The sequence below is a fragment of the Sparus aurata genome, chromosome 16 (genome assembly GCF_900880675.1).
Source record: "Sparus aurata chromosome 16, fSpaAur1.1, whole genome shotgun sequence".
NCBI classification, from domain to species: Eukaryota; Metazoa; Chordata; class Actinopteri; order Spariformes; family Sparidae; genus Sparus; species Sparus aurata.
The window spans coordinates 29886290-29903032 of record NC_044202.1 but is presented as its reverse complement, the minus strand read 5'-3'; the positions used below and the strand labels follow the sequence as shown (position 1 = coordinate 29903032).

General features: G+C 39.3%; 1 protein-coding gene across 5 annotated transcripts; it reads left to right on the top strand.

Annotated features, from left to right (window-relative positions):
* Positions 1–1764: 1764 nt before the first annotated feature.
* LOC115565787 (uncharacterized) lies at positions 1765–9556 on the top strand. Of its 5 annotated transcripts, XM_030391297.1 has the most exons (6): positions 1765–2988; positions 3184–3247; positions 4000–4069; positions 4630–7338; positions 7751–7840; positions 8522–9556. In XM_030391297.1, the coding sequence occupies exons 4-5, from the start codon at positions 4661–4663 to the stop codon at positions 7803–7805; spliced, it is 2733 nt and encodes a 910-aa protein (XP_030247157.1). In that variant the 5' UTR covers positions 1765–2988; positions 3184–3247; positions 4000–4069; positions 4630–4660; the 3' UTR covers positions 7806–7840; positions 8522–9556. The 5 variants fall into 5 exon arrangements, 3 of the variants coding, with proteins under 3 accessions (XP_030247157.1, XP_030247156.1, XP_030247159.1); XR_003980910.1 differs by having other exon boundaries at positions 1765–3247; positions 4630–4697; XM_030391296.1 differs by having other exon boundaries at positions 1765–3243.
* The last annotated feature ends 7187 nt before the right edge of the window (positions 9557–16743 follow it).

Sequence of the window (16743 nt, the reverse complement as noted above, 5' to 3'; positions counted from 1 at the left end):
TCTTGAATCTTGAATCAGTTGTGCTTCAAAGTCATTTTTTTTTTCGAGCAATATTCCTAACAAGGCAACCCTAAACCTAACCCAATTTTAACTTGGAAAACTATTATGGCAAACATGCTTTCAATTGAGTTCCACTTCATGTTCTGTGTGGAAAACAGTAAGTCAGTGAAAAATGGTTTTCACTGACTAACCCTAACCGAGGAACGTGTTAGGTTGAATACATTTTATAGCAAGTAGGGTGTTTATAGTCTAAAGCCATTCTTGGCCATTTTTGGTGTTTCACTAAATAAACATCTTTTTGTACTAAATTAAGCTATTACTTGGGCACGCAGGTAGTCGAGTGGTTAGAGCGTATGCCACAAATGCAGTGGACCCCAGTTCGAATCCGGCCAGAGGACCTGTACTGCATGTCACACCCCCTATCTCTCCCCTTCCTGATCTATCCACTGACAAAAAAAGGTGTCTGTGCCTTAAAAGAAAATTGGTTAGCTATTATTGCAAATACGGTTTCATTCTCTCTCCAAAATAAGCACCTTTTTGCCCCATATTATAAACGAACACTCAGTGTGGTGTGACTTGTCCTCCTGGGTCAAAACTGATTGAGTCTGGTTTCACTGTTTTTACCCTTTTTACAAATCAGTACCAAAACATTTACACTTCTGACCGGTATTCATGGTCAAAAAAACCTCATTTACATGAAATTACACACATTTTTCAGTTTTTAAAAATTTCCCCACAACTGTCAATACTTTAACTTTAACAATTTCAATTCATTTGGAATACATCTTCAAAACTACAGCGTGTGTGTGTGCGTGTACACCTGATGGTCGCTTCGACATCAATCTTGCCATTGGTAAGGAGGACCAGTGTGTTGAGGGAGAAGTAAATGGTACACCCTCCCAGCCATTCATAATCATTCTGGCTGAGGGTGGGGAAGAACATGGCATCACTGATGAAAGATGTTACAATACAAACTCATCCAGGAAAGCCTCCTCCCTGGTTTCAGGTTGGGTCGATCTCAGTCCACAGCACAAATGAGTTTTAGACAGAGTCATTGAGCATGTTGTGAATGACCACGAGGGGGCAACTTATTAACACTAGTCACTAGAGATGCACCGATCAGGATTTTTGGGGCCAATCACTGATCACCGAAAGCAGTATCTGCCAATCCCGATATTGCCGATCACAGCGTCAAATCCATAAATTCTTCTATATTGTTGTCTTGTATAAGTTTCATATATTTAATTAATGATTCTTCTTACAAACAATGACATTGTATTATTAAGTATAAAAATTAGGAAATGAGAAAGTATCATGAATTGACCACCGTTTTATTGCAGGCTGAGGCAATGTGCAATATTTCACACTCTAGAGACTTGGAGACACCTTGGACTCAGCTTACATAGAGTAACTGTAGCTTACTAGTGGGAATGCATGCAGTCAGGGTGGGAATTTCGTCATTTTAGGCCGGGCAAGTCCATTTGGCCTTCACTTCACATGGATTATGTATTAAAAAAATGTTTAATACCAATATCAAGTTAATATTACATTAGAAAAGTTTTTTTTAAAGTAGGGTTAGGGTTAGATGATTTTTGTGATACCACACTGAATATTAGTGATATTGAATATTTCTCCCAATAGAAATTCCCCAAAATTATTGCAAAGCACATTTTTTCCAAACAAAAAATTGTAGAATAACCAGCAGGAGACCACTGATGTGTGGAGTGATTTTTGTGGCATTACACTAATCGTGAAGTTATTGAATATTTTTTGTAGTTTCTCTTTTCGGTGTTGCACTTTGTAGACGGTCCCTGCGCCCTCGTCTCACAGACGGCTGACCATACAGACCCGGAGGACCGCTGGTTTTGATAAAAATACGGTTGTAGCTCGTTGTCTACCTTACTACGGTAGGAAAGACCCGTCGTTTGTGTTTTAACAAGGTTTCACTTATGAGTTATTGATCCGGTAAGTTCGAATCTGTGAATATATTTCCAACTTTACCAAACTAATTTGCAGACGGTCCCTGCGCACTCGCCCGGCTGCCGGCTGCGCATAGAGATCAATGTTGTCCGTCGAGCTCGGAGGACGGCTTATTTTTTAAAAAATCGGGGTTTTGGTCCTTGTAGCTCGTAGTCTATACTATTTCGGAGGGACAGAGGCATCGCTTGTGTTTGAAAAACGTTTCACTTCAGATTTATTGATCCCGGAAGTTCGAATCTGTGAATATCTTTCCAACTTTACCGAACTCAATACTACTACTTTAATAATACTCTCAGCTCCCCCTTTGTTCTGATTGTACTCCACAGTGGTTTAGGGCTTTCTGTGCTCACAGCAGCATCCTTATGAAGAGTGTTCATTAGAAGTAGGTTTTTTTGTTTTGTTTTTTGGGACACTAACACACAAAGAACATTTGTTTCAGTGAAGGCAAACTTCCATAAGAATTGAGCCCTGTCTCTTCCCACCAGCAATGCAGGGGGATGTTCAGGTTTATTTTTCCTCAATGTTCCAACCATGGTCGGCATTTTCTTCTGCAGCTCCTGGCCAAGGGCACAGACTTAAAGAAGTTGTCGCATGGAGTTGACAGTATGCACTCTGAGATCCTCTGTCATTTCTAGCTCCAGAGGCTTGCCCTGATTTCTTTCAGGCTTTCTGTGCGCAGGTTTGTCTGTTTATAGCTCCGTATCCCAGGCATAGCTGGTCTCGGCATGGCATGCTACCCAGATTTTTATTCCATATTAGCCTGACTTGCTCAGCATGAACTACTTAAAAGCATCGCAACATCTGAATGGGACCAGGACCTCATCAACTCACATCTGCGCCCAGATTGCACATCAGCTCCTGGCAACACACCTAGTGGTCCCATACATCTCTAATTGCAGTTTGCACGTTTTTCTTGCAATCGGCGCATTGGTCTTGTGTCTCGATCATCAAATCTAATAATTTTTAAGATGCACTGAAAAAAGGAGACTGGCCAACTCTTGGATTTATGTAAGCATCTTGGGTGTATTTAACACAATTGCCTCATGTTTTAAAGTTAAACATAACTATATAGTGTAGAAACTACATAATATGCAGAGTGGGTACATGAATGTGTTCAGATCATGTTGAGATGAAGTAAATCAATAAAGTAGCAATGTTAATTATCGCGATACCGCACGTGATCTGGGCTGGCGCGCTTTGCAGGTAGAAGAAAGCAACGCACCGTCACATCCAAGGGCTCGCCATACTCCACGCCATTATTCGGTCGGTAAGTCTTGATTTTCTAATTAAATATTGTCAAAATCTCAGCCAATTGTAGTTTAATGTCTTGAGAGTCACTACGTAACGTTAACGTTAAATATGTGCCGTGAGCTTATTTGCTCGCGCTGTTTTATCACCATGTTTCATTTGAATTTGTTTTTTGAGCGGGAGCCGTTCATGTTACAGTCAACTTAACTTTGCGGCGCTCCTTAGTCTTATGTTTGAATTGGTTTGCCAACTGAATGTTCAGTTACATTGTGTGTTAACTGCACCGTGACTGTAGCATCAGTGAGATTTGGCCATCGAGCAGCCTCTGCTAATGTCATCAGCGCCATTAAGCTAGTGCGCCCCCCCCCCCCAAAAAAAAACACCGTGTAATGAGACCATGAGCACAAGTAGAGGAAATTCAAACTAAAAAGGACACATTAACTGGTGTGCGTCGGCTCTGTCTGAACAGTGGTGACAATAATCAGGGATGGCCTGCCGCTGCCTAACTTGCATAGTGAAAACTTATCTTTTTCTAGGATACAGGCTGGTGGCTTTGCACAGTCAGCCCTTTGTTTGAACATGGAACATGATTTAGTCTCTGTTCTCATCAGAGAAGTCAATATTCACATTAATTATTTGATATATTACCATGATTTATGCTAGTTTATGCAGTGTACCTAAATACAGTTGCCGGTGAGTGTACATCTAATGTGTGTTTATTGAAATACAGTTTTGTCATGCCTAGATTATTTGTTTCCTGTTTTGCTGCAGAGTGACAGACAAGCTCAAGATCGCATATCACCTTGAGTCAGCTGATGGATCATGGGCTCAAGTTTTTGTGGTGAGACCAGGATGTTGTATTTGCTCTTGTAGTTACTGCAATTATAATGCATTACAGGTTTGAATGAATTGCTCAGCACATGCATACACACACTGGCCACTTCATTAATACATCTGTGCAATATAATATGACAACTCTGTTATGGGTTCAACTTTTAGCTGTATATATTGTCAGACAGGTGATTTAATGTAATTCATTTAGCTGGAGAGGTCTACTTGAGTGGACTACTTTGTGTTTTTGAGCGTTTCAGATATTTTGCCCCTGTCATGTATGGAAACAGATTGGTCAAAATATTATAAACATGTTCAATATAGTAGACTCCATCACACTAGCACTGTTATTCATTCTAAGTATAGCTATCATTTATCTAAGCTTTTGCAATCAGTTGTTGTGAACCCAATGCTGAACAAGCAGTGCGTGTTCCTGTGCTCTGTAGGAGAGAAGTCTGAGGAAAACAACTTGGACTTTTGTCTGTGTATATTTAAAATGTGGCCTGCTTGAACTGGTTTTCCAGGATCTCCAACCCTACCTTTAATCCTTCTTTGTTTCCACTTCCACAGTGAATGGTGCTATGTTCCAGTGATAGAGTGAATGTGGCAATGCAAGACCTGCCCTTCAGTTTTTCCAAGTAGGTCCCATATTCTGAATCACTATCGAGTCAGTCATAGACATTATGGGAATAACAACCGTATTCCATGTGTGCATGCAAGCTGCCCATGCACTTTTAGAACGTGGAATGCATTATTAATTCATTTGAATAGGTGTCATGGTATTAAAACCAGTTGTCATCAGTCAGAGAAATTAACATTTAGTTGCCATTTGTGTCCTTGTAAGGATCTTGTGTCTGAGAGGGATTACTGGACTCACATTAATGCACATTTAAAGAAAAATGAGGTTGTAACGTGTATGTTCTTGGATTGCAAATTTCAAACAAACATTTTAGGATCTTTTAAGTCCCACAAGAGCAGAAAACACAGGTCTTTTTCCTCAAAAGAGTTTAAACCAGGAATTGTAGTATCAGCCACCCTTGCTTCCCCAGAATCTGCTTTAAATACTTCTGATGATGACATTGGTGAGGATGCTCAACTCGGTAGCTTTACAGGTGCTCTAAATGACCTCCCAGATGTAATCGAGCACAGTCTGGCAGCAGCTTTGTTAAAATTAGAACATTTTTCCCATGTACCAAGCAGAGCAATCAATGATTTTTTAGTAGAACTTCACCACTTAACTGGCTGTCTCTCAAAATCTCATGCTGAAGGTGTTGTAGTAGACATTTTTCAGAAGCACAAGCTCCAGGTTGACAGAGCTCTCATAGATGAACTAATCTCCTCTCTGTGCTCAGCAAATCCTCTAAATAAGGCCATAGAGAAGGGTGGACCTTTGAGTTCTGCATATCAACGTAAGCAATATTACAAGGCAAAATTTAATGTTGTTGAACCACTTGAATATATTTTGGATGCGAAAGAGAACAAAACATTCCAGTATGTCCCCATCCTAGAATCCCTGCAAGTCCTGCTAAGCAGGAAAGATATTGTGGATAAGATAGTTAGTCATCACAAAACACAAAGGGAGACAGAGACTGGAAAAAAAATTGTGTACAGGTCTTACAAGGATGGTCTGCATTTTAAGGAAAATAGTTTGTTGTCAGGGGAGGACCTAAGTTTATCCATAACTTTGTATGCTGATGACTTTGAGGTCTGTAACCCTTTGGGCACCTCCCGCAAAACCCACAAACTTTGTGCTGTGTATTGGGTACTAAGTAATCTTCCCCCAGGGTCTCATTCCAGTTTGTCCTCAATTTTCTTGGCCATTTTGTGTAAAACGGACACTGTAAAGTCATTTGGTTATGACAAGGTTTTAGAGCCCCTAATACACGACCTGAGGTCTTTGGAAGTTGAGGGCATTTTTGTCCCACAACTGAACAAAACACTGAAGGGTACAGTGCAGACTATTGCTGCTTACAATTTAGGAGCACACGGAATAGCAGGTTTTGTGGAGAACTTTACAGGCCACTACTTTTGTCGTTTTTGTACAGCACCAGCTTCAGATATTCAATTGCATGAGGTTAGGTCAGGAACTTTCAGCCTCAGAACAAAAGAAACACACGAAACCCATGTCAGAGCAGCGTTGGATAGTGGCAGTAGCTTATTTGGAGTAAAAAGAGCCTGTCCTTTTACTGGAGCACTGTCTCATTTTCATGTTGTCAGTGGCTACCCTCCTGACATTGCTCATGATCTTTTTGAAGGCATTGTGCCTGTTGAAATAGCTCATTGCCTCACATTACTAATATCAAAGAAGTATATCACCTTGGATGATATAAACAGTTCTATTCTGCATTTCCCATACAAGTGGACAGACAAAACCAATAAGCCTCATACTTTGCCACAAAATCTTTCAAGCAGGAAAACCATAGGGGGCAATGCCCATGAAAATTGGAGCTTGTTAAGATTGCTCCCATTTCTAATTGGCCCCAGTATTCCTGAACATGAGCCAGTATGGCAGGTCTTGTTGGATCTAAAACAGATGGTTGAGCTAGTGGTTGCCCCAGTTCACAGTGACGAGTCTATCGCTTACCTTGAGAGCAAAATTTCAGATCATCGACAAAGGTATCAAGAGGTGTTTCCTAACAAAAAATTGCTGCCCAAACACCACTACATAGAACATTACCCACAACTGATAAAGCTTTTGGGGCCTCTCGTGGGACTTTGGACCATCAGGTTTGAGGCAAAGCACAGTTTCTTTAAAAAAGTTATGAAACACACCAGTTGCTTTAAAAACGTGCCTCTGTCTCTGGCTGTGAAACATCAGATTATGATTGGCTATCACTTGTCATCTCCAAATATTGATAAACCAGTGCTGGATGTATCGGATGTATCCACTGTCCCATTAGATGTTTTGAAGGAAGAGCTAGCTCAAGCTTTTAAACAGAGAGATCCTGATGTATCTGAAATAAACCTAGCAAAAAACGTTTGGAGCAAGGGAATAAACTACAGACCAGGTATGATAGTGCCATATGGTTCTGAGGGTGGCATGCCTGAATTTGGGGAAATCCATCAAATATGTATCCTGCAGCAGAGACTATTTTTTGTGTTGAAACTGCTGTGTGGATGGTATTGTGAGCATTATGGAGCCTTTCAGCTGACTCCATCTCCAGCACGAGAACTTGCTCTTGTGGAAATCTCCGAACTGGTTGATGAGTATCCATTGGCTGCCTATGTAGTTGGGGGTGTGCGGATGGTGACCTTGAAGAGATCAATCTGTTTGTTCTGGTATGTAAAAAAAAAAAAAAAAAAATATATATATATATATATATATTATATATATAGATATATATATATATATATATCTATATATATATATATATATATATATATAGATATATATAATACTATATCTCTATCTCATCTCTATATATCTATACTATATCTCTCTCTATATCTCTCTCTCTATATATATCTACCCACCCGTGGTTTTTTTTTATTTATTTTTTTCTCATCTCTGGAGATGATATAAAGTCCACTCCATAAAGGTCAGGTCCAAAAGGCTGGTTCTAATGTTGTTTTGTAGATATTGGTGTGACATGCTGACTGTTTAAAAAAAAGTCAGAGTTTTTGTCTTTGATCACTTTCTTCTGTGCTTCTGAGTTCAAATATCTCTATTTTCTTTGTTATAATTCTTAAGGATGACATTGATGCCGGAAGGGACTCCCTCATTAAAGGACTCTGCATCTATCTGAATGAGAATCCTGACGTCTTGGTGCAGGAGTACGCGGTGAGTGTTTTGTGAGTAGATTGTGGCTTTGCTACATTTCAAAACGTATTCAGTTAACCCTAAGATCCTACTTGGACTGTTTAGGTCCATTTGCCCTCTTTATCACCTTAGCAAAGTGATTCCAGTGGTGCAATTTTTCTCCATAGTCCCCCATTATGAAAGTGAAAAACCACCTATTTTGACCCCTCTGCCACAGAGCGAAAAAATATTGTTTCTCTTACTACTTACTAGGGTTTACACCAGTGTGAAAACACTTCAAATTTGTGAATCTAGTGAAATAAGGAAAAGTCCACCATCTTCCTACACTGCACTGACCCTCATCTGTCAAAGGCAGAATTGGGACCAGGATACAACCCTGGAGTAAGTCCAGGTTAATGATAAGTCATCCAGGAACATGAAAACAACTTCCAGAAAAAAATGAGGATGAGAATTCAATCTTTACATTAGTTTTTAAAGCTTGAAGGCTCCTCTTCATTTGATCTGGAATTTGTTATGTCTGTAATTTCTTTCTCTTAGAAATTGACTATGAATTGCAGCATGGCAGGACAATCTGTAGTAATCTGCTATGCTGTTTACATGGGTTTGAATAAACTATAGTATTAGAATTGCTGCATTCACAAGCAATCGATGTATGTATTTGTTTTTTAAAAAAGCTTCAAGAAATGTTTTATCTGTAACCAGGACATGACTGAGGCCACTGCACTGAGTGCCATTGAGAAAACTACAGTGGAAATCTACGTCACCAGAGAGATGCCAGGCAGTGACTTTTCTGATGTTGGTATCATCATCGAGGGTGTGTTGGTTCTTCAAGATCTGGATAATGTGGCCCTCGCAACAGCCTTGCTTTTTGGACTTTTTTACTCTTTGAACCTGAGGTATCCATCACAGCTCCGCTACACCTTCGAAGTGATTCAAAAGGTGGTAATGGAATTGGATGTGACTCAACTCTCGAGGAAAGCCCAAAGCTTAAAGACAAAACTGCTCCAGTAAGGAGAGCTCACTGTTGATGGGGTTGAGGTTGAGTTTCCAGGTGAACAATCAGCAACCCACAACAAATCACAGCATCCATTGTTAAGTCCACCATCAAAAAAGAAAGTGTCAGTCAGTGTATACTTCTTCTTCACCAAGTGTTTATTCCTTAACTGCCATGTGGACGGGACCAGTTTTTTCTTCCTCTCTACAAGTTCTCTGATTGGCAGCATTCTTCAATCTTTGTAGTAGTTTCAATCTGTCTTTACAGGTGAAGAGATGGAGAACTGTACACAGTCTAAATAGCGCCATCAGGGCCATGTGAATCAGGATGTTAAGTTTAATTCAGGCGGAGTAAAGAATGTTCAATACTTCTAAGAAGAATACTACTTCTAAGAATACAACTCCGATATGGCTCTTGTAGGGATCGTTTTTCTTCGTGTACAAGTTCAACTGCTGTTCCAATTGCTACAACAGTATTACATTAGATATCGACAGTTCCTTAATCTTATGTAGAGGGTGAATTCATTGCCGGACTGAAGGCAGTATAACAGTTTTGAAATATTTACCTGTTACTTGTATAAGTGTCACTTAAACCTTGAGTCTTGGTTGATAACCAGATTTTTTTTTTTTTTCCACGCATGGGATGTTTCAGTTGTAAAGAATTTTAAATACTGTTTTGAACCAAGATGTCACAATGAGGTCTGTTTTATCCTATGACTCTTGAATAAAGGTTTTGACATGCAACTGTACATTTTTGATTTTAATTGGGGTAAAAATGGGTAATTGTAATGATTAAGAGAGTTAATAGAAAGGTATCAGACATTAAAATAAATGATTGCTGGAATGGCAATGGTAACTAACATTTTTGCATTTCAAATCAGTTTGATAGTTACATCGAATTGTTTACAGTTACAGTTATTTAATTCAATCTTGACAATAGAGATCTTGAACATAATGTTTGTATTGTTCTCTTCGAAGATGGTTGCCTTACCTTTTACCTAACCTTTTTCAAAAGAAAAGGTCTAATTTCCATTATGTGAATGTCGGTAAAACACTTAAAAACTGACATTACTTGTTCACTGTTGATTTGTATTACAGTAGAACAGTAATGCCAGTTCAATTCTTTACCTACTCACTGCAGTGAAATTAGACATTTTATTTTGAAAGGTTACTAGTCGTTAAAGGCAACCATCTTCAGAGAACAATACAAACAATCTGTTTTAAGGCCTCCATTGTAAAATTGTGTAATTGACAATAGAATATAATACTAACATGTAATATGAGAATAACGTGTAGTATTTAAGTGACCAAATAGTATTGGGGTAATAGTTATTGAATAGTGTTGAAATAAAGTGATAAAATTGTGAAGGATTAAAATGTTCCAAGAGCTCAAATTACTTTATCAAAACATGTTTCAATCACACTATATCAACACAAAATACACAGGTTTATTGGACATGAATAACTTGTGTTAATTTAACTCAATTGTTTAAATTGCTGCCAAAGCAAAACATCTGTGTGCAACCAATGTCCACTATTGAATTAAGTTAATCCAACATGTTCCTTTTTTCAGTGTGATGTGAAACATATTCAGAGGCATAGTAGCCCGAAAAATTGCTCTGCCAGACTGGGCAAGCCCCCTTGTGGTTTGACATGTCAAGCACCATCAATTAGCTCCAGCAGAAACATCTCAAAAGTGGACATATGTTATCTGCACAAAACAGTACCTTGTCAGACTTCTAGCACCTCTCTCTCTCTCTGCTCTTAACATGTGTCATCTGTCACTGGGAGGAATGGAAGAACAGAGCAATTTTGATTTCTTTGACTCAAAAGCGCCTTCCATTTCAGCAGTTTCCCCTTTTCATCATTCGATTCGTCCTCCTCATCAGTAAAAGCATAACCTGTATCATGTATGTATACAGTATTGTCCTCTATCCCTAAAACTTGCTCTTCTACTTTTGCAGGTTTCTGCTGGTCTCAGCTTTCCTCAACATGAAAACAACATTCCTCCAATGCAGTGTCCACTGCAGAATCTTATGGAAGTAGAATCATGTCATTAATCAAAAGCATAGATTTTCAGTTTGAGAGCATGATTTCATTCCTTTTCAGTGACACAGCTCCTTTGCGTGCTCAGATTTTTTCTCCTCATGCTCACATTTTGTGCTTGCATTTAAATTTCTTCAGCTTTCAAAATGTCTGCTTGAAGTAAAAAATCACATGCCTGTGTTCACATTTCTCCTTCTTGCACACAAAAATGTAGCTCACATTCAAATGTGCCCTCTGCGCGTTCAGGTCTAAGTGCACGCACTCAGAACCTGCTCACAGGTCAAGTTCTGCTCTCGGATCCCTCCTCTGCTCACGGATTTCAACACTGTCAACCAATAGAAGGCCGGCTACTGTTGACCAATCAGATTATCCCCGCTTCTTTGCAGGTGCGTTCGTTGTACTTCAAGGAGCGTCGCATACGGGCGGGCACTGTTTCTACCGGGTTTATCTACTTCCGTCCTCCAGGCTGTTAAATGTGGTGGTTCCCTTTATTTATGACGACTTTTGGAATAAAATATCAGTTAATCAATACACGAGCGCCCGTGCTTTTCATTACAATAGCTACATCAACATAAAGTAGAACAATAGCGACTCTACTTTCGCCATATTAGCCAATAGCCAGCTACCCAGGCAGCGGGATATGTTAGATTGGGTAAATACTGAAGGGTCAGTATGTTTATGACGATAGTACAGCGGTTAAAAGCATCAATTTATGATGCCTTTTGCATCATGGGACGCTGGTTCGCATCCCGGCCCGGCGTGCAGAGTTGGGTGTAAATGTACCGTATATTACCAAATAATAGCCGCGTGTCAATTAACCACAGGGTCCCCTTTAAACGCCGATGCAGGTGTATATTTTGATAAATAACCGCTGGTTCCAAATAAATGCTGGGTCTAATTCATTCTTCTTTAATCAAGGAAGAAGACGTGCCCACTGACACTGCACGTTTTTCTTCTTCGCCTTTTTCACGCGTTGTGCTGCTTTCTGTCAGTCAGTATCACACTGATGATCGCCATGGCTCCGGTGCAGCAACAAAATAAAAAGTATTACTTGAAATTCAAACTTTCTGTCGTAAAATATGCAGAGGAAAACTCGGGAAAACCGTGAGTGACAGACAGCAGAGATGAGGAGTTTGCAGCGAGTGCTAGGTGGATGAATCGTTTCCTCCGCCGCAACTTGCAGGAGGATGCCAGAGAATTCATCGAGAAGCTGGCGAAGGAATTAAACGCCTGTCCCAAATAAACGCCTGGTCTGTTAAGTGATTGAAACAAATAAATGCCGCGGCTATTATTTGGTATTTTACGGTATGATAGCTCGCTCGGCCGGGGAGAGAGACAGTGCTCAGCTGCAGACACAGCAGAGAGGTGACGAGACGTGACTCATCATGACTGACAGGCATCAAGGCCACTCAGCGTTACTTTACTGACCCGCCCCCAGATATTTCATTCACAAAAACAGGGCCTGTGGCAATTCTGGACCGCTGTTTTTTTTTTTCTCCTTTTTTTCTTCTTATTCCTCCATGGGCCCCCTGACAAACGCTTAACAAGAGATCGTGGGTAAACATACGTGATTAAAAAGGTGTAATGAAAAATACGCTATGATGATGCAGTATTTTTGATTCATTACACGAGCGAGGTTGCCGGCCGGGCCGGGATGCGAACCAGCGTCCCATGATGTGAAAAGTACCATGAATATGAGTCCTTGACCGCTGTACTATCGTCACAATCATGTTCGCTCTTCAGTATTTATACTATATAGCATATCCCGCTGCCTGGGTAACTGGCTATTGGCTAATATGGTAAGAGTAGAGCCGCTATTGTTCTACTTTATGTTGATGTAGCTATTGTAATGAAAAGCACGGGTGCTCGTGTATTGATTAACTGACCAGCCGTCTATTAGCCTACTGTTCAGTAATACTGCAGTGTTTATAACAGGTATGGAAATTAAACCCGCCACCCGCAAAATGCGGGTGAGTTTGTGTGCTGGCGGGTGAACTGAATCAGTTTACCACTGTGGCGGGTTCAGTCAGATCTGATCCAATTAATCTTAATGATCGATATCTTGGTTAGGGCATAACAACGCGCTTTCCGCAACCCTAGAGTTAGATCTGGTCAAATTATATGTTTCTGATTGGACCAAAGTGTCAGTTGGACTTCAGAGGAGCCGGAATTCAACATAGAACTGCCGTAAGCGGTCATTTGGACCGCTGGATTTAAACTCTATAATCTCTCATGTAAATACTCAACTGAGTGATGAATGCATTAATTGTGTCATGATATATATATATATAAAAAAAAGGAAATAACACCAAAGTGTACATTTTAATAAGTTTAATTATACATTTATCAATATTCATATCATCGCACATAGAAAAGCGTAATTATTGCATATTTACACACGATTTTAATAGAGAAAACTCAGAACCAGGCGCGTCGTCATACCTGGGCATTCGGGGCTATAGCCCCGGATGTTTTGGGAATAGCCCCGGATCTAAAAAATAAATAAAATATAATTGTCTAACGGTGAAAGGTTTTTATGTGGCTGCATATCAAACGGCCAGCAGCCTCAAATGCGACATTGTCACCAGAGTCCGACTAATTTGTTGCAAATTCAACATCAGTGTTATTATTTCCCCTATACGTCACTGAAATTACCAGAGCCGCCTATTAGCCTACTGTTTAGTACCACTGCAGCGTTTATAACAGGGATGGAAATTAAACCCGCCACCGCCAAATGCGGGTGAGTTTGTGTGCTGGCGGGTGAACTGAATTAGTTTATCACTGTGGCGGGTTCAGTCAGATCTGATCCAATTAATCTTAATGATCGATATCTTGGTTAGGGTATAACAATGCGCTTTCCACAACCCTAGAGTTAGATCCGGACAATTTATATGTTCCTGATTGGACCAAAGTGTCAGTTGGACCTCAGAGGAACCGGACTTCAACATGCGGCCATAAGCGTCATTTGGAGCGCTGGATTTAAATATTCTCTCATGTAAATACCCAACTGAGTGATGAATGCATTCACTGTGTCATGATATTTAAAAAAAAACAAACACGAAATAACACCAAAGTGTACATTTTAATAAGTTTAATTATACATTTATGAACATTCATGTCATCGCACATAGTAAACCGTTATTATTGCATATTTACACACGATTTTAATAGTGAAAACTCAGAACAAGAAAATTAACTATTAAAAGTAACTTATTTGATTATGAAACATTTTATTTTAACACTTAATAATAGACCTATATAATAAAATAATAATAATAATCGAACAAGCTGAAAACAGCTGATGTAAAACAAAAAAAGAGCCGTTGCGATCACTGGTCACAGATTACCTCCGCTCTCCTCACAGTTACCACACACGTGTCCGATGTTTGGTTCCGTTTGCAGCTCTTTTGGACCAGCACTGCCTCCGTGTCTGTGTCTGCTGCTGCAGTGGTTGCTTCCGCTGCTGCCCACCTTGTGCCGCCTGCCGCGGCCCCTTTCCCCTCCATGTATTCTGCACTCAGCTCTTCTGCCCGCTGCTGCAGGACTTTCCTCCGGGCTCTCCTGCTGATGGTGGTCCCTGAATAAGATGCGGGCATTGATCCCAGCCAGGTCAAGGATGTTATAGAAGACCGCCACTGACCATCTTCGCTGACACAGACACCGAGGCAGTGCAAACGGAACCAAACGTCGGACACTTGAAATGCCACAAGCCCGTGTGGTAACTGTACGAGAGCGGAGGTAATCTGCAGACTGTGACCAGTGACCACAACGGCTCTTTGTTCGTCTTTGTTTTAGATCGGCTCGTTTCCAGCTTTTTCGATTATTATTATTATTATTATTTTATTATATATTATTAAGTGTTAAAATAAAATGTTTCATAATCAAATAAGTTACTTTTAGTTAATTTTCTTGTTCTGAGTTTTCTCTATTAAAATCGTGTGTAAATATACAATAATTACGGTTTACTATGTGCGATGAATATTGATAAATATAGGCCTACATTTAAAAAACGAAATAACTAAGTTTAATTATAATTAAACTTATTAAAATTTACACTTTGGTGTTAATTCGTTATTTCGTTTTTTAAAAAAATATCATGACACAATGAATGCATTCCTCACTCAGTTGGGTATTTACCTGACAGATTATAGAGTTTAAATCTAGTGGTCCAAATGACCGCTTACGGCAGTTCTAGCAGTGTTGTATTCCGGCTCCTCTGAAGTCCAGCTGACACTTTGGTCACGGGGGATCCGTTGTGTGACAGCGGAGAGTCAGCAGCTGGATTTTGCACCCACGGTCAGTTTTAGTAGGTGTATAGGCAAACAATCAAACAACAACCACCACAACCATTATTCATTGTATTATTAAATGTGTGGGAAGTTATTACAATAAAGATTTTCACGTCCCCACAAACAAATCCCTGCAAACGTAACAGTTATTACATGTGTGGGAAATCGCGTGTTACGTTTGTAGTCGGCAGCGGCTCTTGTGGAAAATGTATTACATTTGTGGGTTTATTACATTAAATGCTGCAGATTTGTATACGTTTGTGGGTTTATTGACGATGTTTCATGACGATGTTTGTCTCTTAATACCCTACATTGCCTCCTGTAGGCCTCTTAGTTTAGAGAGAGCAGAAGGAGGTTTGGAAACTCTGAATTTCTTTCACTTAAATTCTACCTTTAAAGTTAAATGGCTTAAGAAATGTTTGGAACTACCAGAGTCACTATGGAATTTTATTCCACACAATATATTCCAAAAAGTAGGAGGCTTAAGGTTTTTAATGGGCTGCAACTTCACAGTTTCTAAATTACCTCTGAAACTCTCAAAGTTTCATCAACAGGCTTTACGCTCTTGGAAATTGTGTTATGTTCACAACTTTTCTCCACACAAAGAATTGCTTTGGAACAATGGTCATATTACCATTACCAACAGAAGTATATATAAAGAGAGCTGGATTGAGAGGGACATAATATTTGTAACGGCCTTGTTTGACGATAATGGAAATCTTTACAGCTATGATGAATTCCTGAAAGCTAAATCCTTTCCAGTGAAATATAGAGAATTTGTTTCTGTTGTAAAGGCTGTTCCTGCTGGTATGATTGACTTAATAAAATGTCACTTAAATTACCAAAAAGTTAATGTTCAGACACCTTCTCTAAAAGTTGATGGGGTTGACATAATGGATAGAAAATGTACAAACAAACATCTAAGGAAAGTATTTCAGAGACAAAATAAGTTTTCCCCCAGAGGAAAGTTTTTTTGGGATTCGCAGTTGGTTGATATAAACTGGCGTAAAGCATGGTTGTGTCCCTCTCAATTCTGCATTTCTGCATTTCTAATAAGATTAGAGAAGTTCATTTTAAAATTTTACATAATATTTACCCTTGTAACAGATCAATTTCTAGGTTTGCGAAAGCGGATGAAATGTGCACTTTTTGTGGAGATGAGCCAGAGACAATTTTGCATTTGTTTTGTATTTGCCCATTGTCATCTATATTTTGGAGGGACATGGAAAAGTTTATCTACAATAAAACTAAACAGAACGTAACAATTAGACCCAAAGATATTATTTCAAAATTTGAATATAATGACAAATCAATTTGCTCACAGTAAACCTCATGATTTTAATAGGTAAATTCCACATTCACAAGAGTAAATTTTCCAAGTCCCTCCCAAACTTTAATGTCTTCACAAATGAGTTTATTTTTTATATCGATACCTTGAAACTGTTGCCAAATAAGAAAAGTGAACGCACACTATTATACCTAAAGTCATTTTCACTTACCCCCAAATAAGAAATGCCTTATATACATTTATCAGTGTCTGTTCTGTCTGAATGTCTGTACTTTTTGCAAATGTTAAATAAAGATTTTCATTGAAAA